Source organism: Halictus rubicundus, chromosome 10 (assembly GCF_050948215.1).
Source record: "Halictus rubicundus isolate RS-2024b chromosome 10, iyHalRubi1_principal, whole genome shotgun sequence".
Lineage (NCBI taxonomy): Eukaryota > Metazoa > Arthropoda > Insecta > Hymenoptera > Halictidae > Halictus > Halictus rubicundus.
The window spans coordinates 9,387,318-9,414,465 of record NC_135158.1 but is presented as its reverse complement, the minus strand read 5'-3'; the positions used below and the strand labels follow the sequence as shown (position 1 = coordinate 9,414,465).

General features: G+C 43.1%; 1 protein-coding gene across 2 annotated transcripts in view; it reads left to right on the top strand.

The window, feature by feature from the left end:
* Positions 1 to 271: 271 nt before the first annotated feature.
* LOC143358249 (U-scoloptoxin(05)-Sm1a) overlaps positions 272 to 27,148 on the top strand; it is a 115,443-nt gene continuing 88,566 nt past the window's right edge. For both annotated transcript variants that reach the window (XR_013082937.1, XM_076795238.1), the window contains exon 1: positions 272 to 899. Coding sequence is in view for 1 of the 2 variants with exons in the window: in XM_076795238.1 (XP_076651353.1) it covers positions 839 to 899 (61 nt within the window). In the remaining variant the exon portion in view is untranslated. The remainder of the gene's footprint in view (positions 900 to 27,148) is intronic.

The following is a 27,148-nucleotide window of genomic DNA, read 5'->3' as shown; positions in this document are numbered from 1 at the left end:
GCGTCAACTGGAAAAATGTTATTCCTATATTTATACTCAATACACAGTGCCATCTTTTCCGAAATTGGACATCACGCAGCCACCCTAAAAATTTTGAGTAAATCTCACAATTTTCTGCAGTATCCCACCAAAGTTACACGAAAATTCGCGGGGCAGGCCTGCACAAGGAGGGGATAGAGAGAGGGGCACTCAGGTGTGGGCGCCGCGCGCGTGCGACGACGCGGCGCGTCGCGGCGCGGGTCGGCGCGGCTAGGCGCGTCGCGTCGCGTCGCCACTGCTGCAGCGTAACGTAGAAACTCAGTCCGACGACGGCGCCGCACCAGACGTACGTGTTAGGACGCGCCTTTACGTGGTCCACCGATCAAACGTCCGATTCCGTTCGATTCCCATTGTGCCGTTTCAAAGAAAAAAAGAAAAACAGAGAAAAAACAGAATAAAGAACCACCGTAAAACAACGAATCTAACGAGCAACCGAAAGGAAATCGAAAGAACCCGACGGAAAAATTGTCGATAAAAATCGAGATCAACCCGTTCGATCTTCAGGGTTGAAGGACTCGCCGCTGTTCCGGATCCCGCGATCGCTGCCCCGTGACTCCTGTTTTTTTTTCGAAAAAGAACGGATCTCGTCGCGTGATCGATCGCAGTTCGAGGATCCAGGGGGATCGCGAATCGAGAGAGTCGGTGCACCGAGTGCCTTTTTCCGTTCTTGTTTTCGTTTCGCGGGACGGAACGTTTTGGTCCCGCCCCTCTGGGCGGCTCCTGACCGCAAGGATCTGAATCCTCGGCCCGAACTGACGGACTTCTCCTCTCGCAGTACGAGCCCGTAACCGGCACCAGGATGTTTTCGTCCTCGAGAGCTTTCCCGCCGCTTTTCATCGCGGCGCTCTTCGCCTGCATCGGTGAGTTTTCGTCGTACGCGACGCTGCCATTTCGATCCGGATTTCACGAGACAGCCTACTTTTCACGACAGACTACCGATCACTGTACACAGAGTTTCCACCACGTGAAAAACTCTTCGAACGAAGATACGGAACAAGCGTGCCCTGAAACGAGGGACTCTGTCCGACAGATGCATTTCCACCGCGAGACAAATTTTTTTTCGGAAACACTTTGAACTAGAGTGTACTGGACGAAGTACTCTGACCCACAGAGACATTTCCGCCGTGAGAAAATGTTTTCGAACGGAAAAGAAATTTGAGCCAGAGCTGAACCAAAACACTCTGTCCTGTAGTTACTTCCAAATCGAAGAAAATACTTTGAACAAAATTGTGTTTTCGTCACAGAGTTTTTTAAATTCGCTTTTGAGAGAAGACAAAAATTTTCCTCGCGGCGGAAAATGTATAGTGATCGGTACGCTATTACTTTCAGGTCGGACTCTCCTTGAATTATAGAACTCTCTTGTCCTTGAGAGTTTGTTTCTTTTTGGTTGATCCTAACTGTCCCGGATTAGTTCTGGACTCATTGGTCGCGGCTAGTCTTGACAACGTTCGTGGTAGAGTTGGTGTAGCGAGTGTTTCAGATGATTTTGCGTGTTAAAATGTAGAACTTTGGTGTGTTGGATGTCGAGGGATTCATAGTAGATTCGGGGTGTCATTAGTCAGACTACTTCAGGGGGCTCCTAGGAAGCCACCATGTTTGTTTCGTTCCTAAGAACCAAGTATGCAGAACAAATTCTTGGGTTACTAATAGTGTCTTAGCGTTTTACCATCTTTTGAAATAGTTACAACTTTAAACGAATTAAATCCGTCGATTACACAGTAAATGTTAAACGATTTCGAAGAATCTCTATGAATTTCGATTACTTTTGATGAGTTCTTTCCCACTTGTGCTTCCTGTTTCAACTGCGCAGCAAGTTTTTCATCGAATCCTTGACATTTAACCCCGAAGACGGCCACCGTTTGACATTCTTCGAGGTCACCATGCCTGAGCCTTGAGGAATAATTTAGCAGGATGTTTTGCGCAATCGAGACGCCGATTCCTCACTATCGCGACGATACTCTTTGTTGATCGGTGGACCGAAATCTCGAGCGGGCTCTTTTCTGTTCATGGCTAAGGGTTTGCTACCTTACAAGATCGCCGGTTATCGAACCTTCTATCGTGAGAAATCGATTCGGAAAGGCTCGCAGAATCTCATCAGGTATTCTTTTCTAGCACTTCACTGGTTACGTGTTCGGCATTAGATCCGGCACGAAGTTTCCTGATTATTGTCCTCGACTCCCTATCGAGAAACTTTTCTTTCCTCATTAACGGCGGAGCTAATAGCTTTTTCACTTTCCAATTATATTCCACTTTCCCTATAAAAAGCATTCGATCCAATGAGGCAAACGTTCATCATTAGAACTAGACTCATTTGTATGAGAAACAAAAATTTCGTACCTCAATTGTGACAAACTAGAACAAAAAATAGAAACCTATTTCCTTTCGCAGCAGGTTTAGTAGGTTTAAACTATTATAATAATTAGACTGCGGATATTTATGCAAACTAAAAATTGCGCCTGTTGCAAGAGACTGGAGCCAAATAGGCATTTCATAATATGTTAAAATTCTTCTAATGTTTTCAATGCTTTATATTTGACCTAGAAAATATTTTAATAGACAATACGTTTTATATAAGGTGGATTTTCATAAAATCAGAAAATGCAGGAGCATTTGTTTGAATTTTTCAGTTTGTGTAATATTTTTCTGGAACATCGTTGGCTGTTTTGTGAAACGCATTCACATACCATTCTACTAAATTGTTGAACACTCATCACGACGCTAATAGAATAATTCCTGCCAGCTGTATCTCGTAAACAACTCTTAATTCATCACGCAAGTCAAATGGAATGTGTGGAAACAGTTTCTGTGTTTTAATCTTACGAGACCTTGGCGAGTTTTTACTCGCTGTCAGCATACCTTTACGACGCGCGCTAGCGCTTCAAAAGATCTAATCACTTGCTTGATGAACAATAAACTTAGCTGTTGCAGTTAAAAGATACGACCCGGTACTTGTGCTTTTGTACAGTTCGAGTTAATGGGTGGATTTTATGGGGATCGCAGCCATAGAATTGTTTTCCCTACTCCTTCGAAACTGCGGGTTACTACCCGCAGTAATTGGGTACCTTACCAGGTACCCAATTTTAATTATACTTAATTTGGGAGCATAATGAATATTAAAAAATAGATATTAAATGCATTCGGCTTGCACATTTTTTGGAAGAAAATTTCGAATAGAAATAATATTTCCAAGTGTAAACTTCCAAAGTCATTTATTCCTCCTTTTCGAAAGTAATTGCTAGAAATGACACGAGTGCGGTTAGCTTACGAAAGTGTCAAACAATCTTGTCCGTAGCACACGCAGGTGTACCAAACTATTCGAACCGTGATAGATTGATAGTGGGAGCAAACGCACGTTGCACAGTACTGCAAATATTTCGAGAACGAGGAAGTAGGTGCACGCAAATAGGCGTGATTAAAATCAAACAGTAACTATCTAAGTTACGAAGACATGTTACGGGTCGTCGAAGTGTTGGAACTGTAGCTCGACCAGTTACATGAAACTTAATTACACGTATAGTTTATGTATAGAATTCACTGTGTATCGCTTAAGAAAGATCATCGTAAAATGAATGGCACTGAACATCAATTGCCGGAATTCGCTAGATTACAATTTAACGGGTCAAACTTCATAATCCAGTAACTAACGGTTTGCCCTCAATAACGCTGATCACTTCTACGAACGAAACAAACGAATCTAGTGTGAAGCGCGCAAAATTTGCGCTGGCATTCGACGCGTTGAAATAATACTTCATAATAGGTAAAATCGCAAAAATTCTCTACAGAATCCAGACAAGGACCTGCCGTCGCGGTTAGCATACCCAGTGTTTGAAAAGTGTCACGGAGAAAAAAGAAAAGAATCCATCCAGGGGCTTGCGGGGGCCTCATTCATTTCAATCACGAGCGCCTCGTCGTTCCGATATTTTTCTGTGTCAGCGTGTACGCCCCGTATCGCTTCGAACGGTGTCGGTTCTTAAGTTTAATCTTCGTTACCAGTGTTCCTTCGGTGTTCCTCCCTTTCAACGATTCCGAGCCGTTGAGTCGAGTGTTCTTCGCTTTTCCCGCATTCGCGGGGGAGGCTTTATTATATTTCGACGCAGCGTTGGAAACGGGAGATCGGAATGGGAAAGAAAGAGTGACAGAGCGAGAGAGTGAGAGAAAGAGAGAGAGAGAGAGAGAGAGAGAGAGAGAGAGAGAGAGAGAGAGAGAGAGAGAGAGAGAAAGGGGAACAGAAAGGAAAAAATTGGCTTTGCTTTCACCGATCTCTTCTTCAGAGCGCTTGACGAGCAGCCGTTCGAGAAAGAGGTTTTTAATCGAGTATCGCGGGAGCGTCCAATTAGCGCGATTCATTGTCCGTCGTTTTGCCCGACGCGGCGACTCCCCGTGGCACGGTAATGTTTGACTGGTTCAGGCCTCCGGGAATCGGTTTACGAGCAATTCGAAGTCACTGCTTCATGTAAAACCTTAATGGGACAAACATCGGGCCGGTGCCGCACAGATTTTTCTCGTGCACAGCCTCCCCGCGTTCGTCCACCTCGAATTAATTAGGACGATCCTGCGAGATTCCCTTAGTTCGCATAGGAACTGCGACCATATAATCAGACACTAATACAGGGCGATCGGTAAACTGCGGACCCTTGCGCAAAATAAAATTTGCTGGCATCAATTGTAAGAAACGGTCACCATGTGGACCTTCAGTTTCTTGTTTAACAATCTTCACCCTTTGCACTCGAAGCTGCCCAGAATTCGAACGTTTCATCTAATCTAGAACATTTTTGTTACATTTGACCAATTAAGTAAACACAAAAATATTTTGGATCGTGAAAATTGTTTCGAATTATAGTATAGCAATTTTAAGTGGTGCCTTTGTAGTCGAATGCACGGGGTTAATAAATTCAGGACAATATATTGGCGTGTTCTTATATTCTTTCAATGTTTCCACCGTTTGAAATTTTACCAATTAGGTTTTGTCGTAAACGCAAAAAATCCGCAGTCTTTTCACATGAAAAATTGTATTCTACATTTTCGCCTTATTTTTCTTTTTTTTTTTAATGTAGAATCATCCTCTTTTCGGTTCACTCTGTATATAGAAGCTGCAGGATTGAAAGGACAATAGAATGCTGATGGCTTCCTCTTTCGGACTTTTTCAAAGTGGAATCAGAAAGAAATTCTCCTGCCGAGTATAATGGAGCCGATTCATCGTGGTCCGCTTCGTTGTATCTTAAACAGTCTATCCTGCGTCGACCCGATCCAGGCCCGCAAGATGAATCACGGTAAACGGTTTCGGTGGTCGGGATTAGGGGCGAGGGTGCGGTGTCTCCTCGGCCGGGCATACTGATACACTTTAAGGGCGGAGTTTTCGAGTCCCGGCCATCGCTAAGTGTCCTAATTTGCAAAGCTGGATTATCGAGGACTCGATCCTTTCACACTTCCCGATAAAATAGTGCTTCGGCCGATCTGTACCGATGGTTGGCTCGAAGAGTCCTTGGAAATTCAATATTTTAGAGAAAAATCAGATTGGCAGTTTAAAGAATTTTTTTCGCAAGATTCTGTAATTTTTATTGAAAATATCAGGGGGTTAACTAACTTCTATTTTATATTTTGCATACAAAAACCTCAAACCGGTCATTATGAATGTCTAAAGATTATTTCTAAGTCAAAGAGTACTTCAAAAATATCGACTTCCGCGGCGCAAATATATGAAACCAGCAAGAAACATCGAAGAATAAATTGTAAAGCCCCGTAACAAAGAGCATGACTGTAACAATTGACTACAAATTCTATAAAAGTATTTTAAACAAGAAAACATCGAGCACACATTTAATAAACAGTGCGTGATCCGATGATACAGAGAAAACAATACCAGATCTTGGAACGAGATAAAGATAAGCCGAGAATCGTCGAAACGGCGAATAAAAATGAAACAGCAAGTGATTCTGCATATAGAAACAAGGACCCTGACCGACATTTGTTGATTCCTATGGGGATCCAGCATCCTACGGCCGTTATCCCCTAATCGCTCTCTTTATCGCGGTCTCGAAAGGAATCTCGGTGATAAAAACGAATCCTCGTTCATGCGTCTTGGATAAGGGAATAAGGGCATTCCGTAAGATGCTCGAACTAAAGTCGAGATGAAACCCGTAAATATCATCGCATGCAAACGTCGCGCGTCGATCGTTAAATTTTATTTTACGAGATGTATCGCGTTCCCCCGACTCTCGTTTTCCCTTCAATTACAAGGCAGAGTGCTTTGCAAAGGCAGACTTTTTAAGATCTCAGATCCCTAAGGGTACTTAATTCGACTAAGTGATTCAAATTTCGGCTTTGTGCAGTAATAATAATTTATGGACAATGGTCAAGGCATTTTTACAAAACATTAAAAATTTTTGGGAAAAGACAATTCTTGAATTTCTGAAGGTTCCAAAATCACCAAGAGTCCTTAATTCAACTAAATACTCCAGTTCACGTTTGAAATGTTCGGGATTAGTCTGGCACATACTTTCAAATAGGTGTAATTATTAATGAGCCAATTTGTGTTATTGCAGTTTTCAATTGGAAGATTGAAATAGTTTGAAAGCATCGCGTGATGTGTGGTTGTTTCCGCGAGATTCGTTCGACCATGTAATTCCCAGCCCGTTTCCCACGTTCCCGCCCGCACACCCACGCATGGGACAGCCGAAAATTCGTTTACAACCACCCGACTCGCGGCTAATTCGTTTAGATCGCGAACTTCGCCGCGGATATAATTCTATTCATTAGGAGGAGAGGAAAGTCCATTGTTTCGCGGATCGTCGCAGCGACGCGACGTTCCGAGGTTGTCTCGCGGGAAATTGACGGGGATCTGATTTTCCGGGTGAATTCTTGTGTTACAGCCCTTAACGATCACCCTAAGATTTATTCTGAGCGCTAAATACCGAAAAAGATTCGCGATCTCCTCGAACTCCGTCAATTATTATAATTTCAAAGCACAAAATTAGAGAATTGTCTTTGATGTTTTGTATGTGAGCAGAATAGTTAAAGTTAAATTTCTTTTAAATCGAAATAAAAATTTACTCTTCTGTTATAACTTTATTTTAAAATGAATATAAATTTTGTTTCTCTTTTACTGTTAGGAATCTCTAGTTTTAATATTGACAATATTGTTATGTATATTTTACACGTAAACAGTGCCAATTTCGTTTGATGGAATCATATGTTGATTGCGTCACTATTGCACTATGTCACTTTATAATTCGGATATTAAATTTAAGAGCCCTGTATTTCACTTTTGCACCGACGTATTTCACCAACTCGGGCCCACTAATGAAAGATATAAATCTTCGTCTAATTTCAGACTTCACAAACGATTCTATGCAAATACGGATTTGCATAAACTTCCGCGGCGTAGTTAATACATTATCGTGATTTTCTCCCTGCTCCCTTGTATCGCTGTCCCAGTTTTACTTTCCTCACTCTTTTCTATATTATCGCCCTACTTACTGATTTTTCTTGCTCTTGCCGGACGGGGGTTGGCGAATGCGCGAGCGATCACGAACGAAACGCCAGGACAAACTTGTGAATATACTGTAAATTGAAATTCTGGACAGAGCACATATTTGGAGAAGCAAGTCCTGGTTAGCGACGGTTCGGACGAATAGAGGAAATCGAGAAATACAGGGACAAGTGGGAACAGGCCTAAATTATTCCTGCAGGTACTGGTCGAACAAAAGATTATTAATAAGCGGTGTTTAATTGTTAAATCAAATGATAAAATTGAGCACACATCTTTCAATACTGGACCACAGATTTTTATGCAAGATAAAAATTGCAAGCTGCAGGATCTATTTACATACAGATTTATTTATTTTCTTAATAATTTGAAATCTTCATTTCTTAAACTACAAAACAGGAACGTCGTCTGTAAGAAAGGGAGACGTGATCGTCTAAAATAGTAGGATTAGAAATGTATCGAATCAATTCTTTAAATGTTTTCATTTTTCTCGTGAACACAAATTCCACCACCAATCACGAAAGCAATTTATAGCACCATTCTCGAAACTCAACTGTGAAAACGATTTTAAATCTTCATTTCTGCAGGTGCAAAGCTAGAAGCAAAAGGGAAGCGCGAGTGGTACAACCACGAATGCATCGAACCAATTTTTCCCGGTCCGTGTTCCCTGTTCAATACCTTCGGCTGTCATGAAACCGCGCCATTGTTCTGGTTACCGTCTGGTAACAAGGAAGAACTTGGTAAAGACAGTTCGACTAACGTCTCGGAGCTTTCTCCGGCAGGCTTCGCGAGTCGTTCGTAGGATCGTGAGACGGCGAAACTCTCCGTGAGCATTTCTCGAAGTCATTCGTGATAAAGCGCAGCTGTAATTCGTGGATATGCTCGCTGTTAAACACACCTGCATCCCCCGAGCTTTCTTATCCCGTCTGTGGAAGGGGGAGGGGGGAGGGTGTTGGAAGAGTGGGTCGGCAGCATTGGATTCGTTTCGTAGACCCTGCAACTGTTCAACCATCGTGTTTACGTTCGACCTAAAATATTTGATCCACGGAGAAACTCCGCGTGGCCGATCATCGTAGCGTGAACTCCTCGACTCGAATTTCCGTTTGGTACTTCCTGAGCCACTTCGTATATTGAAATATGTTCCCGATGCAGAGTTACTTTGGATACCCAATGCTTTTGAGTTCGGAGCACTTTAGTTTTCAAGTACTTCCACCGTATATATGTACCGGCGAACGTTCTCCACTGTCGGTCTTTACCTTGTTCGTTCCTCGAAATTATTTCGAAAGACTGTATACAGACCGTCGATGGTAGTATACATAGGGATACTGTCCGCTGGAGATAGTAAAGTATAGAGGTCAGTGGAAAGTATTAGCACTGGGGCAGATAGCAGGGGAATATATGGATATTAAGTCAGACGATAAGAGAACATGGTCGCCAGGAGGCAGAGGTTTGTTCAATACGTCGGGATTATCTTAGATCGTACGAGAATACGTCAGGAGGATAACAAGAAATCGTTGAGTGGAATATGCTAGCCTTAGTCAGACAGCGGCAGAACATGTCGGTATTGAGTAACGAGGCGGTAGAATGCGACAGTATAAAGTCAGACGATGGCACAATAGATCTAGATTTGTTCTGGTACTAGGAGAGAACGCTAGCCCCGAATGAGACACTAGCAGAAGATGTCAGTATTAAGTTAAACGCCAGTAGAATATGTCAGGATAAAGTCGGGCAATAGCAGAATAAATATATACTTGTTCAGATGTTAGTGGGATACAGTGTTAAATCAATCGACGATAGAGCTCGTCGAGATGAAATTAGATGCTAGTAGAATACGTCGATGTTAAATCGGTCGAGAATACAATATACATCAAGATGAAGTTACTCGTTAGTAGAATAAATTAAGATTTGGTCAGACACCAGTGAAGCACGACAATTTGGGATATACATGAGTGGAATAAATCGATATTAATGTATCCAATACGAGAATATATCGAGACGTCAGTAGAAGACCACAGTAGAACATGACCGAATACAGCCCGACGACACGATAAATCGAAACGTGTTCAAACGTTAATAAAATATGCTAGCCTGAGCGAGGCAGCAGTAGAATATGTAGGTATTAATTCAGATGGTAGTAAACCAAGTCAGGATAAAGTCAGACGTCAGTAGAATATGTGGACATTAATTCAGACAGTAAAATATCTCAGGGAGAAATCTGACGATAGTGAAATAAATCGCGGCTTGGTCAGATTTTAGTGAAATACGCCAGCCTGAGCCAGACGTTAGCAGAACGTGTCGACATTAAGTCAGACAAGAAGACGTACGTTATTAGTAGACTGCAGATGTCTATGCAAACTTAAAATTTGATCGAAACATTTACAGAAATCGAACTCAAATAAGACCCAACTGCGTTAGTTAAAAGTTTCATTATAACAAAAATATAATAATATTAGTCTAGATATTAGTATAATAAAGTAAGATCTTTATGTGTTACAGATGATAAGAATGGTATAGTTAAAAATATTATTTAGAAAATATGTGAGCTAGCTAAAATATCAGTATTAGTACAATATTACTGTCAATCATATTTATCGAGTGGAAATATTGCTGGCCATGGTTAAACGCTGACAAGAAAATGTGCAAGCAGTTGCTGAAATATTTCCAGTAGAATGAAACGGTTATTGGTCAGCCATTTTCAACGGCAAATTCTACACCATTATTTTCAAAGAAATATCGGGAACTGAACACGCTCGTACTGGGTCGGACGTTGCTAATAAAATGTAAATTTGCTGACTAAGATACTTTCAGTCAGACAGCATCAAATTCGTGTCATGTTTGCTCGTGGGAATTTAATCTATTCTAGCGCGTATGTGTATCCAAGAGTGTGGTAGTCAATGTCTGTCGCCAGAACGGTAATTGAATACATCAACAGTGGACTAGGTGTTGCCAATCGAATGGGATCGCTGCCGACCTGACTTTTCTAGTAGAATACATCCACGTCATTCCACTCGATCCTCATAGGTCAAAATTTTGTAATCATTTAAGCAAAATAAAAGTAAGCGTTAAAATTTAGACAGCAGTTTTTGGAAGTCGATGTATAGCGCTCAAATGAAGTTAAAATTTACCCAATATTAATCGAGTAATTATTATTATATAATGCTAACCAAATTTTTAATGCAAACGCTAAAGTTGAGTGATCTTTCTTTCGACAAATTTCTCTAGAGAATTAGGGATTAGTGTAAATGTCGTTTGGATACAGTGAGGTTACCGCGTTTCCTAACCAGAATACTCGAAACGGATAAACTCGCAAAGAAAGAATCTTCCGTGTGACGATTTCAAAGAGCATTCAACCAAGGGCGCAGCTCACAAAAGATATCTTATCAGCGACGCTCGGAATGGCACCGGAGTGAACAGTTGTCGATAAAAATTCGCATTACATTGGTATTGAACGGTGTGAGGGTGGATTTCCATGACGAGAGCACTGGAAACCGACCAGTGTAACCAAGTGCTAACGGTAGATGATTGTTTCGACCTACGTATTTATCAGCGATCACTATTTCAGCATGTGTGTTCAATGTATAAACGTGTCTGCATACATATCGCATAATTTCGTTACTACATTCGTAGAAACAATTATGCTGGAGAATAGGAAGCATGTAATTTAAATGTATTTAGTTAAATCTTCCAAATAGGAAGCTGTACTCTGTAATCTTTAAGCAACTCATTGAAAACTGCGAAGCACACGAAAGCTTCTGAATGCAAGCATCACATTGTTGCAAGTCTTCCCGGTAGAGATTTACATTTGCGTGAGCGGCAGCGATCTATTTATGACATCTCTTCATCAGTCTTCGGTATCGTTAGGGGGTGGATCTCTGAATGAATTGTCGGAGTGCGTGCCGGTATTAGGGAACGGCTGCGATGAGACTAGTCCATATTCATGCTGTTATTAGACGTATGCCTGTGAAGGGAGGAAGAAGAAGCAGAGGGTGGAGGAGATTGCGAGGACGAGGGGTGGAAAGGAGAGCCGGGACACCTTTCATCGGGCCTCCATTACCTGATTGCTCGGCCGCGCACGGAAAGGGAAACGCCGGCGTTAAAGCGTCGCATTGTACCACCGGGGTCAGTCGACAAAGATCTCGAATCGAAGGAAGAGACCACTTTCGCGCGTATGATGTGTTCCTCCTTGAGAATCGTTCGCGCCAGGATAAAGCTTCCTTCAGGCAAACGACTCTCGGATGTGTTCCCCCTCGCTATTTCACAGAATGCTGTTTAACGCGGGCCCTTCGATTCCGCGTCTACAGGGCCTTCAAGCTTCCGTCATCCGCTGTTCCCGAAGCTTCTACCAGCTTCATTTAGATTTGTTTTATCTGGATACATTCCACAGGGCCCTCAAGATTTCATGATTCACTGGTCCTCCTACTCGAAGTTTCACTTACCTCCATTTTATATAATTTGATTTATTTCTGTATATCAATGTCTCGTTAAATTCTAAGTATCACGAGTCTGTATTATAATAAAACAAATCTATATTAAACTTTATTGGAATTTAAAATTAAATGATTATTTGCAGACTCCTCTATCCCGTGAACGTGCAACGATTTGCAATCCAGGAAAAAGCTCCAAATGGAAGAGCGAAACCTCTTAGCACCCTTAAAAACGTTCTATTTCCGTAAGCCAATAATTGAAACATCACCCTTGAAACTAATCAATGAACCAGCAGAGCATAATACGGAAAGCAACAATACAGCTCTGCAATGGAAACAGTGTCGAAAGATTGGTCGCCCCTAAAAATAGCTTACAGAAATCAATAGACGTTCTATGAGCAGTGCTCATAAAAATAAAAATCGTAGCACTTTCTGCTAGAAAAAGGCTGACCACAAAACGGAAAAAGTTCAAAGGATTGGTGCTTTTCATAAAATTGTTTGTGTTTCGTGCATTTTTCGATCATATATTATATTTCTACTAAAATTCAAATTGCTCCCACGAGCGTGCATCACGTTCCTTTACCAGCCTAACAGATTTGAAGTTCGCGGAATTATGCGTTTCCCGCGGAGCGTATTTACGCCGCAATCCTCAAAGAGGTTACAATATAGCCGATCCAAGGATTTAATATTTTTAAGGCCGTGTCGCGACGTCGATACGCCAAGGGGGCGGAAAAAATATGGACACGGCCGACCAGGTCCGTTCGATACCTTTTCCCTCACCACCGACGAGGTTAATTTCGATGAAAGGCTGGTCCTGGGTGCCAGAAAGGATCCGAGGAAAAAAAATTACGGAAACCGATCCTCCAAGATCCTCCAGGACAGTTGTAACCAGCGAATTTCGGAACTGACCCAAATCCTCTCGCTGATCTCTTACATCGGTTCTGTAGATCATTGTTTCATCTTTTCTTGGAACAATCTGTTAAACTAGGATATTGCTAGCACGTTAATTTATAATATTTTGCATACAGAAATTATTGGGGAATTTATTTTTTAACTCTTGGAGTGCATCGTCAACCCTACAGAATTTTCAAAATTATTAGGATTCTTTCTTAGATCGAAGTAGGCAGCTATGCCTATTTGTCAGTTCTTGTTTGTAATTTTTATTTCTGCAACCATTTAATTAAATTTACTGCATTGAATATTTTGTTGTCAATGTTTAGTCAGATACAATAGAGTACAAAAATAGTAAAGAACGAAATTCCCTCGTTAAACTCAGCAAGTAGAATACACTGTCGTTAGATCAGACCTTCGTACAATATTCGTACTAATTCGTACTAATATGTGTGATTACACCAGATAAAAGATTTCTCGTACAACAACATGAGTTCTTATCAGCTGCCCGCCAGGGAATGTAATCTTATCGCATGGTGCACATTTAGTAGAATAAGCCGGCGTCAGGTCAGACATAAACCGAAGAACTCTAAAGACCAGACTAGTGTATTGTTCCTCTGTTCTATCTCCGGTCCAGATTAAACAAGAACTGTACTTTGACGCAACTACCATAACTGTGTTTGTCAATGCCGTAACCTGACCTTCTTTATTTCCAAACCGCATACGAAGACCATTCAAAATTTTCTTGAAGGGAGAACGAAAAGAAGAAGAACGAAGAAACTATTTAGGTGCATCTCAAGTGTTTTTCTTTCTTGAATTCCCCTAATCCAAATTGCTTTATCCCTCACCTGCGTATGAAGGTCGTCAAACATGTTTCCAAATTGAAAAACCGAAGGGAATAAAACAAACAAAATTCGCAGACTAGTAACGAATGATTAGTTAACCCTTAGCACTCGAATGGCGACTGTAAGGTGCCACTAAAAATTGCTGTATCATTATACAAACTATTTTTTACATTATTAAATTTGTTTGTATTCAATAAATTATTAAACACTTCAGTATTGCACGAGTAAATTGCACCATTTTCGTATGTATAACAAGGAAAAAAAAATATATAGAAGGAAAATATTCTAGGTCGGAAGAAATATTTCGTTATGGAGTTAAAATAGCTTCGAGTGCAAAGGGTTAATTAAATTCGTAGAAATTCGACGGTTTTGGTGTCCGATCGATTTACATTTTACGCAATCGTCGTGGCGGATATCTGTGCGCGTGCACCGGCCGGTAATCATCGGGCTCATGAAATTATAATTTACGGCGTGTCCCGTATCTATCAGGTCCGCGTGTATCATCCTCGTCGATAGTACGATGAGGCAAGCAGCTGCACAATCTAACCGGACGCCGAATTGGCCGCGTATGCATGCATTCGGATACTGTCTGCGCATTCGGGCCGGCGTGGTTTCGTGCGTTTCGTGGTTTCCCCGCCGCCTCGTCGTCGCATTGTTCGGTTCTAGTTGCACGTGATGATAGCGGCTAGCCTCGTACCTCGATAATCTTCCGAATGTACCCATTATTTCGTTCGAATTCCGGCCGTTATCGGCGTGCCGCCGCATAAAAGAGCCAGTCTTCCCGAAATGGGGAGCACGGGCCGAATTCTGATAGCTCATTGTGCCCCTCCAGATTCCGTTGTCTGCCGTAGGATTTTTCGGAAAAAACCGTACCCTTTATCGCTATCATAAACGTTGTTCCGTCGACGCCCTGTATCCAGCGTGATTCACAGCCTCATCTTCGGCTCAAGTCAAATTACATATTTCTTGTTCAAACTCGAGGAATTCTACATTGCAGAACCTACTCGGTGCACCTGCTGTGCTATACCATAGTAGCTCTACGTCTGACTTCTGACGATAATATTCTACTGATTATGCCTGACAATGGTCGGTCATTTCCAATTGTCTGGCTGACCAAATAGTCCGCTGAACTTCCTCAATGGGACATAGTTACGAGTACCGTTGCAGTTCGATCAAATACTATGCTCCACCGAAACGATTAAACTTGAAATAATCGTATTCTAATGGGATCTCGTGACTGTGAATTGATATCTTCTGCCTTGGCCTGGTTATCGCGTTGTCCCAGTACTGTCTGATATATCACGTTCACATGCTGCTAATTACGTCTGGCTATCAATACACGTTGCGGGGAATGTTTATCGCGTCACTCTAACGGTTTATGGATCTGCAGCGTCCATTGAAATTTGGCCGATACATTGAAAACTGTGTAATTTTGCTCTCCCGACGGATAAACACTGAATTCGCAGTCAACGATCGCAATAATCTGCTCTCGATCGCCGTTACTGCTTTCAATCGGTAACGACGATACCGGTGTGACGTTGGCCGAGGAGCCGTGATTCGTTGCCCGCCTATTCGCTTATGCCCGGGCAACCAGATGCCCTGCACGTACGGGCGATAGCTGATGTATTAGAGTCATGGAATGTTTTCAGTAGTTTTACCGATTTTTGTCAGACATTCCTAATATCGGCAGTCTACTAATTTGGCGACCCATTATTCCCAACAGTGGGATACTTTTACGAATCTATAAGTCACTGTCCAGTCAGAAATGTTTAATTTTTAATTTTTAGTTTGTGCAAATCGCACTAATAATTCCAACACCCACTATCGGCTGACCTATCTTAGTTTCATTAGTTTTTTCAACTCACAGATCAACCGGAACGTTTCCCTCTCTCTGTATTTTACATTTCCAAGCTGACAGAAACAGACGACGGGACGGTTTGAAAAATCATTTCCAGTTTCCCGCTCCAGAGACGCGGCAGTCATCGGCACCCGTCGCAAACAGAGGTGCAAAATGTTTCAGCGAGGGCACGGCCGGTTTCTGCAAGGTGCAGAAACTTTGCCGTGGCAAGGGGCTCAAAAGGCCGGAATTCGCCACGCGGCGGGGGCACATAGTTCCGCGGTTATCTAGCTTCCAGCACGCAACAAACTGCCCGGAAGTTTTACGCATTCGTATTGTTGCCGGTCGGCGTGCGACAAAGAGATTCTTTCCGGGTACTTCGCAGGTGTTAAAAACTTTCCGAAGATCCCGGCTGGCTTTGCGATCGCCCCACGAAATCGCAGTTGATCGGGAAGACACGAAGAAACTAAATTGTCTCTAGAAACTAAAGACTTTGTAAAATGAGCTGAGGTAGATCGTTGTACTTTTACCAATCATTAAATTACAACAGAGTAAATAGTTTCAATGTTAAAATGCTTCATCAAGTGCCACGTACCTTCTTTTATGAAATACTGAAACAATTTAGCAGAAAAAAAGTCACGGTTTCTCTGAGTATTGTGCTGTTTACCGTGATTTTAAATAGCAAAGTGTATAAAATTAATTTGACCATCTTTAATATAATTGTACATTTTACTCTTTCGTCCAAACATTTCACTTTATCTAGAATATCTTTTTTTGTACACATGACTGGACTGCAGATTCTTATGCAGATGAAAAATTGTCTGCGTTAATGCAGGCAGTAGACGCGCAGAAGCCTCGTAAAAATGAAAAATACTTTGATAATTTAAAAACATGGAAAATTACATGTCGGTGTCGTCCAATCCTTCTAATCCGCTTACTGTTTTAAATCACTTCTACTCGCTTCTAAATGCATGCACAAAATGAATGCATAAAATCCGCAGCCTACGTATGACCTTTTTCGTGCTGTCCATATGAAATCGAGTGTACGTATTCGAGCTACATTTGAACTTTTGGAAATTTATTAACTCCAACGTTATGTAGCAATGTAGGAATTGTTTTCACGTATAGTGCAAAAGGTTAATAAAAATGCGAAACATTTTAACTGTTTCAAGAATTCAGACATTAAAAAGAGCGAGTGCTTGTAAGAGCAAATAAAAATAAGGATGTACTCCCTCCGGAAGAGATCGGGATACGCGATTAAGAGTCTCGCACACCCGATAGTCTCGTAAATTAATAAACAACGGGACATTTCCCAGAAGTTCTCGCGTTTCCGTGTTATCGCGGTTCGCGGCCGTTTCAGTTCGCAGAAACAATACCGGAATCCGGGAAATAGACGACGCTCGCGTTCCGAGAGGATTTCGGAATGACGAGGACAACCTCGCGGCGCGTTCTCGGGCGTCTCGCGGATTCCGTTCCGCAATCGGTTAACGGGAAAGTTCGATTCTAATACCCCGCCGGGCCCTGTCATCGCGGACGATTTGCCTTTTACGAGGCACTTGGGCTCCTCGAAGTTTGAATTGCCGTACCGCTCTCGCGACGCCGCTCAATTTAAAGATTAGTGCCGCGGGAAATCGTATACTTTATGGCGCGGCCCGATTGGCCGTACATCGGCTCCTCTGTTGCACGTACAAGCGCGATTGCACGTCGAGTATAGACGACTTAATCGTTTTTGCTATTAGTTTATAATGGGCCATCGAATGGTCCGCGCCTCTGGTATTAACCTGAAGGTCGCGGCTGATCCGATAGTCCCAAGGAAAACTGCTCATACTTGAAATAAACGAGAATGGTCGTGAAGTCTCCGGTATCAGGATCGTAGTTCACACTGGGGTTCATGCTGGGAAGCATTAAAATGTTCGATACGAGGACCATTGATTCGTGTCGAACAATGCTGTTTTCACTTCGACTTTTGTGGGTGTGTTTTATGGGTGAAAATAAAGGATGACGAGTAGAGTGGGCCACCGGTACGCCAGACACAATGAATAAAACAATTCTTGCACGCAAAGCTAGTAGAGAAAAATTCACATAGTAGAAAAAATACTGCACACAGTGTGGCCGATGGAAAACAATTTACACAACTGACAGGTGAATCAGGCACAATAGTTGAGTGTGTTATGGCAAGTATCGCCAGCGAAACAACCCGCTGTTTAATCATAAATGGTCAATTAAATTGTGTGTCATCGGAAATATGACTGCGAAAACTCACAACAACAGCCAATGGCCAAACACAGCGAATTTCCGAGCAGAAAAATCGTGTTTATATGTTCCCCGAGCCACCGGCAAATCAACAAATCCATTTCAACCGTCGAGCTATTGGCAAGGAATCGACGTTTCGAGGGATCTGTCCCGGAAGCATCGAGGGAAACGGTAACAGGAAACGTCGATCACCTTTGTGCCCCGCAAACAGTCCTCGACCCTAAATTACAGTAATTTTTCCCGTTTCTCCGGGGCTGACTCCCTTTGTACGGCGTTCCCGAGAGGAACATTCGTATGCAAAATCGGTTCGCCCCGGCGCAGGAGTCCAAGTCCGCCTTCGTGGAGACAGAAGTCGCCGCGAAATTGAGCTGGTTACAAATACACCCTGTCACCCGACAGTGGATGCTGGCTCGGGCCAACGAAAAACTATGCCGTAATCGAACCCCCGGACTCTCCTCGACGTTCCTTTGTGAGAGCCGGTTCGGGAATATTGCCTGCTCGAAGCCGGTTCCGAGGCGCGTCGAACGATCGCGAGATCTCGTTTTCGGGCGAATCTGCGAAGGTACAGGATCACCTGGAGGAGATCCGCCGCGCCGGGTCTTATTCACCGTTCTCGACGGTAGCGCGGCGAATTTTCAGTAATTGGACAGCATCTACTGATCCGCTGAAGACGCCCGCGCATTGCTCGGCTACCCACACGGCGAGATCGCCGGGCTCTAGAACTTTTCAGAGCCCTTCAGCTCCAAAAACCGTGGCCGCAGAATGCCGGCTGGATTACCGGAAAGTCAAGATTTCGCCTGTGCGGATGCTCCATTGCGATCGTTTGCGATCTCTCTGATTCCCCGGATGATTACGGCACGAGTGCCGATTCCGGTGGAATGATCTCGTAATTCGAATTGGGTTCCTTTAAGCAGTTACCGGGGCTTTTGACGAAATAAATGTAATCGGCGCTGGCGTTTAAGTAGATGATTACGTTTATTAACAAACTCTGGAAGAAGTCTAATTCTAAATGCAGAGACAAGCGATTGGATTCTACTGAATTGTGTTAGGCTTTGTATTTTATACGATATTTTACACTGACTATGGAAATGCACATTTAGAAAGGATCAATGTATTCGTGGGACTGAACATCGATTCATACTACTTACGAGTACAGGACAATTCATTTAATATATTTATGCATTTTAGTAACGTTCTGACATAATTTGTTATATCCTATATATTAGACAGATATCAGTAGAACATTTCAATACGAAGTCAATTTTAGTAAAACATGATGTTGCTTAATCAGACATTAAGATCACTGTATCAGAATCGGAGCAGACGTCAGTAGAATGTCTAACACCTTGTCAGACGGTAGTTGAAGGGTCATTAGTTCATACATTAGTGAAGCCTATCAGTTCCTGGTCAAACACGGACAGAATGCGTCAACAGAGACGGCGACGTTAGTGGAATGCATCAGCAGTTGATCAGACGACAGTAGAATACGTTGACACACAATCAGACGTCCGTAGACCGCATCGACAATGAGTCAGACCTTAGCGCGATGTATCACCGTTTAGTCATGCATTAGTGGAACTTGTCAACGCCGAGTCGGCCGCTGGTAGACTATGTCAACGCTAGATCAAATGATAGTGGAATATCTCAGAATCACAAACTGAGTTAAAGGCAAAATCGAAATAGGGTAAGTCGATCATAGACGGCCACAGTTTTGTTAGAGGAATGGTAAACATTGGTGTTTGACGAGTGAACCACTCAGCTGTATGAGCCGTGTCGTTTTCTAACAAGTTCGGTAGAAGACACGGTCTCCTGTCATCCTGTCTCGTAGACCATCCGTGTCTCGTTAAAATCACGAGGCTGTCTTCTGCCTGGCCATTTTCACCGGCCTGTCATAGTTAGAGGATTCTTTCAGATTCTTATGGAGGCGTATCGACAGTTCGGGCCGGTCTTAAAAAGTTCGCAGCAGGCGGGAAGCAGCCGACCTGCCGAAACGAGTATTTCGATATGGTCGGCGACCCAGTTCCGATGGAATTCGTTCGGTTGCGTTCCCGACGGCCGATATCTCGCCGTGAATGCCGGCAATACGTTTCACTTTGACTGCGATTCGTCAGGATTTACGCGGCACGCCTCGAACCCGATGAGAGCCCGAACTCTGCCACAAGTGAAACTTAATTGGAATCGGGTGACGATTCCGCGCCGCTGGTTTCTTCGTCGAGCCCTCGTAGGCTCGATTTTCGTGAACTCAGGAGGAGCTGGATTATTGAAACTGCTCGATGAAAAGTCGTTTAAGTGTGATCAATTGTTCCCTGGCTCTAGTATGCTCGATAACTTCTCCCATCCTTGTGTATTGGGAGAAGTAGAATGTGCTGGATGTAGTCAGACAGAAGTAATTCGGATACTCTCTCGTTGCTTTGCATTCGAATTAAGGCGGATAGCTACATTGTTGACTAAATAAAATGCAACAGTGTTTAATCAAACACTGTCCTTTATGTAAAGTATACATTTATATTGAGATTGGTAAAAAGTGTATGCATGGAAAAATTACATTGTTTAAATCAATGTATCGTTGGGATGATACTAAACAGTCGGAGACAGGCTACAACTTGCCGAGATAAATTCAAGTGATTCAAGCAATCGTTTCATCAGCCAAACATAAAAAGTGGACTAGTTTCTCTCAAAAATACTGAAACAAAGTGACCATAAAATTAGGTAAATAAGAAAGTAGACGACGGTATGGTGGACAGTGACAAATTTGTTTGCGTTCGTTCTAAGTTCATTTTGTTGTCCAGAGAAGACGTCGACGGATTTTGAACGCGTCGCCATTTTATCGAATTGAATCAATTATCCGCCGGCTAGGAAAAGTATTTATCCGATTCGGGTGCCGACATCAATCTCCGTGACACGTTGCCTTACCCGGTTCTCGAACAGATCGATTAATCGAGTTAGCAAGTTCCTCGTCGGCTATTCGTTTAACAATTAGAGGTCGAGAAATTCGCTGTTTCCTTGCTCTGATGAGTGCCTGCTGCTCGTTGAGTGAAAAAAAGAACGAGTGTGGGAAGATAGGAGAAACGTTGGTGGTAATAGATGATCTTGGAGAGTGTAATATTAGTTGGCATTAACTCAAACGAAAATAGAATATGTTTGGATGAAATTAGTCATTAGTAGAATATGTCGACATTAGTCGGACGTTAATGGGATAACGTGGAATACATCAAAATTGTCACAGACAGTAAGATATTACGGTAGTAGGTCACACGTTGGTGGAATGTGTCGGTAATAAGTCAGAGATTAGCGGAATACGCGAACATTGTGTTAGACATCAGTAGAACGTGTCGACGTTAAATCAGACGACGATTGAATTTATCGGGACGCGGACAAGCATTAATAAAACATATGAACATTGAAATTAGATATGAGTACTACGTATCGATGTTGTCGTTAATGGAACATTTCCATAATGAATTTGATGTGGGTGGCATAAATCTAAATTGTGCCAGACATAAATAAAATATGTAATAATTCCAACGCAAATAGAATATATCGGCGTTAAGTCAGACAATAATGGAAAATATCACGAACAAATCAGACATGAGTAGACTATGTCGACGTTAAATCAGACAATAATAGAAAATCTTGGTAATAAATCAAAACCCGGTGGAAAACACACGAATAAAAAATGTTGTACAGTGTCGTATAGTATTGTAGCATAGTGTACACGGCCGGGGACGATGTAAAATGGCGAATCGGGGACGCAGGTCAGCGCAGCACACCGGTGCAGGTCGATGCTGACCTATTAGCTTAAAGTAATTTCCGTTTAATTTTGGAGCTTACGGGCCCGTAAGCATGCGAATGCCCCGATGAAAGCTCATCCTCTTCTGCCTCTTTCTCTTTCGGCCGTTTATCGAGCCTCCGCTGCCGAGTAATCGGGCTAATAATGTCCGGCTAATGAGCCATATCCCGGCGCGCTCCTTCGCAAACGCGACGCGCGATTACGCCGGGCGTTGCGAGTTACAACCGGGCCTCGATCGCCCGTTACACCGATAATTCGGGACCCGCCCCGCAGTCCCATGTGTTTTCCCGCGAATTATTTGTCGGCCGGAATCGTCCGTGCTGTAATTCAATGACCAGGCCGGACCCCGAAACGCTCTCGGTTCGCCATGATGGCCTGTTAAATGGTTTAAATGGTGTGCGTCGACTCGCGACCGTCGCCCCCGATATTCCCGTGGCAAATTTATGCGCCCTTTTGGCTTTCGGCTCGCTCGCAATTCCATTCCGCGACGACACGCCGACCGCGTTTTACGTCACGCGCCAGAGAAGAGTAAAAACGGGAACGCGCGCTCACACCTCACGAGCCAGTGATACAACAACCAGTTTAATCGGACACGGATAAGGAGAGCGTCACCGTGCTCGATCGGGCACGATCGAGCAAAATGCGCATGTGGGTCGTTAGTCACAAGTGACGCAAATATACTTCGAGATGATCACCTGAAAGCTACTGAAACGTGGCAGCGTCTAAACAGATTCAATTAAGGGGAATAGGCGCGCGATGGCTCGGACGGGACGCTGGCTTAGATTCTATGGTTCTTTAAACGCAAATCATCTTGAGGACATTCAAAGTCACTTTTTCCTTTGCGAAAATGTTCTCCGCGGATTTGAGACTGTTTGGACTTTCGCTGTCTGAAAAATATGAACGTATTGTCAGAGGTAGAGAACATTTGTTCACAAGCATTTGTACACGAGAAAGAGTATTTTAATGGAAATGACTATCTTCAAAATGAAATGTCGAAAGTCGAAAATAGAGTTAGAAGCTTGGTTCACCTCGCATTGGATCCGAAAGTGTAAATTTTGTTCCATAGAGAGATTTATATGTAAAATATCTTGGAATACAGTGTACGATAAATCTCCAGTCTGCCATCGACTCGTTATCGGGTTCACGTCGAAACAGCAATCATTTCTCGGCATGAAGTTCAGAGATCAGTTTGTGAAGAGCGTCAGGCAAGTTCCCCTGGCGACGGTACACCCCGAGCATTGTAAGCGGAATTGATTTGCACGCGGCTCCACTAGAGGTGCCGAGTGTGTTCTCGATCGGTCCGGCCGCCGCAAGTAGAACGTGATCGTCACTGGCCAGACAAAGCGGAATAAAGTAGAGGACCCGATACCTCTCGGAAGAACATGATTCACCGGCGGAGGGGCGTAATCGTGTGTCCCGTTCTCGTGCGAAGCCAAACGGCCCGGACCCCGCGAATCGGAAAGATCGCACGAAACATCGTTACCGTTATCGAGAGCGATCCGCACGTCGGAATAACGTTATTAACCCAGAAAGGGCGGGCTGCATTTATTCCGAAAATATCCACGTTACGTGAGGTCGCGCCGATAAAACTTTTCGAGGCTACAACGAGCCGCTCGACGATAATTGATCGCGCCGGAGGAGCACGTAACCAAGACTCCAAACCGATGGAAAATGAGCGTCTGAAGGGGATGGCCGGCAAAAAAATCACCGTCCCGCCCGCGCCCCCGTCCCCGTCGTCCCCGTCTCGCGGGACCCCGGGTCTCGTCACGAAAGCTCGCCTCGGCCCGGCGCCCACGTCGAAAACTTGATAAAACTTCCGGCAAAATTTCCAGATACCCGCCTCGTCGCCGCGGAACCTCGCGGCATAATCTTTTTCTTGTCAACCGCCGTTCCGTTTCTCGGCGAGAGACTTCCGCCTTGTCGCCGACAGCGCCGCTCCCGCGATCCGAACGATGTTAAAATGCGAAATAATGGTACACAGTGGTCACACAGTGTTTCGAGTGTACGAAAGAAAATCATAACTCTGAAACTAATTAATCTTCGAGCGTAGTATCTCAATATTTTTTTAATCGAAACACAACATCTGAATTGATGGATAAATAAAAAGAATATACATGTTCATTAAAAAATACGGATGTCCTTGCCAGGCGTCGCCGAAGACGCCACGAATTTCTCGAGTTCCTAGCATTCCAAGGAGCCACCCCCAACCGCCCATTTGACCGTCGATAGTTGGTTCCACGTGTCGGTCATTTCGGGCCGTTCCATTCTCAAAAATAAGTATTGCAAATATTTGCTTATTTTATTTGTTTAACTTGCGATCTGTAATATAAAAATTTTCTGTGGGCTTAAAATGCCCCGAATGTCGTGGAATAATTATTGGCACTTATAAACCTTCCTCGAATTTTTGCCTTTAATGTTCTTCAACAATTTCCCTTTTATCATGCTTGTGTTCCCTGGAGCACAATTTAACTTTAATACGGATTTGCAAACAACAGTAGCAAAGGTGTGGAGAGTAATATTGTTAATACGAAAAGTAAAGGAGCGTTTTATGTAAAGAATATATGGCACTAACTACTCCACAGCGCTTAATTAGAGTTCCAGCAGGGCAGCTCTCCTAATAGTTATAAAGTCAATGGAACAAACTTCATCTGTTTAATCGTTACACAGAGACAACAGTCCGTACGTAGTCCGAGAATCGCAAGTAAAGTATATTCAGCTTTAATCATTTAGGTGGCAGGGTTGTTAGCTCTGTGTGCGAGAATTATTCAGTATAATAGTTCCGTCATAGACGGACACGCAGAGCTATTAGCGCCTGGCCAAATATCTCGTAATAGTTGTCCACTTATCAGTAGAATGGGATTACGTGTGCTCAAACGCACCGCCAGTAGAATAGATCAATGCGTAATCAGATTTCTCCATTATAGACGGAAGCTATGCGTATATAATGCCAGTAGAATAAGCCTGCATAGTGTCAGACGGTACTGACAATACCAATTAATCGAATACTTCTCTGTTCCGAACAACAGATTAAAGCAAACCTAGAGAGTAAAGTAGGAAGAGGTTTCGGTTCCCTGAAGCTTCTGTAAATCTTATTTGAAAATTGAGTGTCCCCTCGATGGTATTTCACTTTTGTCGCTCGCAGCTAAAATAATGAACACTTCAAGTCACCGAAACCACGACAGGAAGGCCAATAATCGACTTCTCTCAGTCGCTCGAGAGACCGATCTTCGCCGGAAGCTATTCGCTCTCCGAGGAAACTCAATTTTCTCTGTGCTCCGTCTTTCCCTCGGCATTCTTTACCATCCACTAAACGGGACCGGCAACCATGAATTAAAAATGCTCGTGGATTTATCGTGGGTGACTGCACACATGACAAAATGCTTTATGGGACCCGTCACCGTTGAATAGAGGTAAATCTTTCAAGCTCTTTCTTCCTTCGTAATTTACATTGACGTTCCCTGTCCGTCCGACGTGGTCGGACCGAGCAGCAAGAATTCATGGAGAACCATAAATAAGCACAATTCTGCGCCATTACTTCGGAATTTTTCGCTAAATGTACCTACGAAAATAAATGAGTAGCGTGGATCCTTGTATGGTCGGACAGGAACATTAAAATTGAGCTATTAGATCAGACAGAAACAGGCCAGGGATAAAAGTATGTGATTAAATAAATTGAATATGGTCTTTAAGTAGAACATAGTCATGTCTGATCAGACACAAAATTTGCTTTTCAGACATTTTTAAGAAAACGATCAGTAGAATAAGTTTCTATGTAGTCAGACAGTATAAAATACAAGGATGCTTCTGAATGATTCCTGCACCGACAAGGACCTACAATATCTTGTTTTAAATAATAATTCTAGATGGTTAGATGTAAATGATGGACTTCTAAAATATGTCGGAATTCTCTGGTAGGTAACACATCGAAATACTTGGTGAGATGAAAGTTAATACTACGAGCTCGAGTTTGACAAGGTTTGTAAATGTACGGGTACACTATTCAGTTTTCTAAGTAGAACATTCTGGTCCCTGCCTGGCCACAAAGACGAACGGCTTCCACGAGCTGTGTAAAGTGTAATCAACCGTGTTATTCACAGCGTGGACACTTTCTTAATTTCAAGAAGGTCTTCAGAGTTCGCTCAAACTTTTTCCAGGGCCGCGCAGTCGTCAGTAGGAAGGTCGTCAATTAATCAGACGTTTTCGCGAACGCACGCGGAACTTCAACGTTCCTGGGATGATTAAGACGCAGTGTAAACTTACACTCGCATATATTTCCATTTTCCCGAAATATTCTTAGGGAGCCGGGAATGTAGGTCGGCGTGGGATTGACGTCAGTGCTGTCTGTTATCGATGCACATTATATTAGCGCTTCGTTTTTATTGGTGATCGCGGGATTGACGAAGCCGCGGCCGAAAAAAGAGCGGCGCGCGTTCGTGTACAGAATAATTCGATCCCGGCGACGGCGACGACGACGACGACAATGGTAATAAATTAACGACCTAGGGAAATACATCAATGTTTCGGTGAGCGCCCGGTTCCCTGAGAAAATTCAGCGTCGTTTTCTGAATAACGCGCGAGTCCCGTATTAATTTTTCGCGCGACGCTGTTTCCCGAGTCTCACCTCGCCCCCGACTCGTGACGTGTTTCTTGGCTTTTTTCGGGACGGAAAGCGGTCACCGCGGCCACCACGTCCACTTCTAACGATCCCAGCGCGAACCAGAACGAAGGGTGATTTCCAGTTGGTTTGCGTGGGTGAGCTTACAAGCTCACGTCATTAGAGTCTTTGTGCCGAGTCGCGAGGGGACGCTTTCAGTTCGTTACACAGCCTCTCAGAACCACGCCGGAATTTTTTCTCTCTCTCTCTTTCTCTCTTTTTCTTGCTTCGCGTGCTACCACGCTGCGCCATTGATACCATATTGTGGGAACTGAGGAGATCATTCTGCGAGAAAAGTACACTTCACCCCATTCTGCCAACGGAAAAAATCGTCGTGGCTGTTTGATCGGAAAAATTGCTCGCAAAATATATCCTCAAAAGGTGACAGAAATTTTCTTTTCAGAACATCGTTTGATAACTTGAACAGTACTTTGTTAATTGGCTTTGTGATTCGGCTTATTTGGCTATATGCTATTTCCAAATAATTGTGTGTTATTCCGTTTCAGTAGGAATCAGAAGTGATTACCTGCAGTGCTAGTAGTATATTCGTTAATAATTCAGACAGTCCAGCTAAACGATCCTTTTTTGACTTATTCGATATCTGTCAATCTCCAGCAGACGATAGAATATCAATATTCACATTATCCTGCTGGAAAATAATGAAAACGAGATCAAAGTTCGTCATATACTATAAGTACAGGATAAATAAAGATAAATAACAGTAAAATGGCCTCTGTTCCCTATAAAGTTCCACGGTAAGAGTATATCGCTAACATTCACGTGTCAGATAGTGGAATGTGATCGTTTACGACTGGATATCAGCGGAGATTATCTAATCGTAGATCAGGTGAAGCGTACTGTTTATAATCACACATTGTTCTCGAAGTTGTATTCCCCGCACCGTGATGCCAGGTAGTATAGTAACGGAT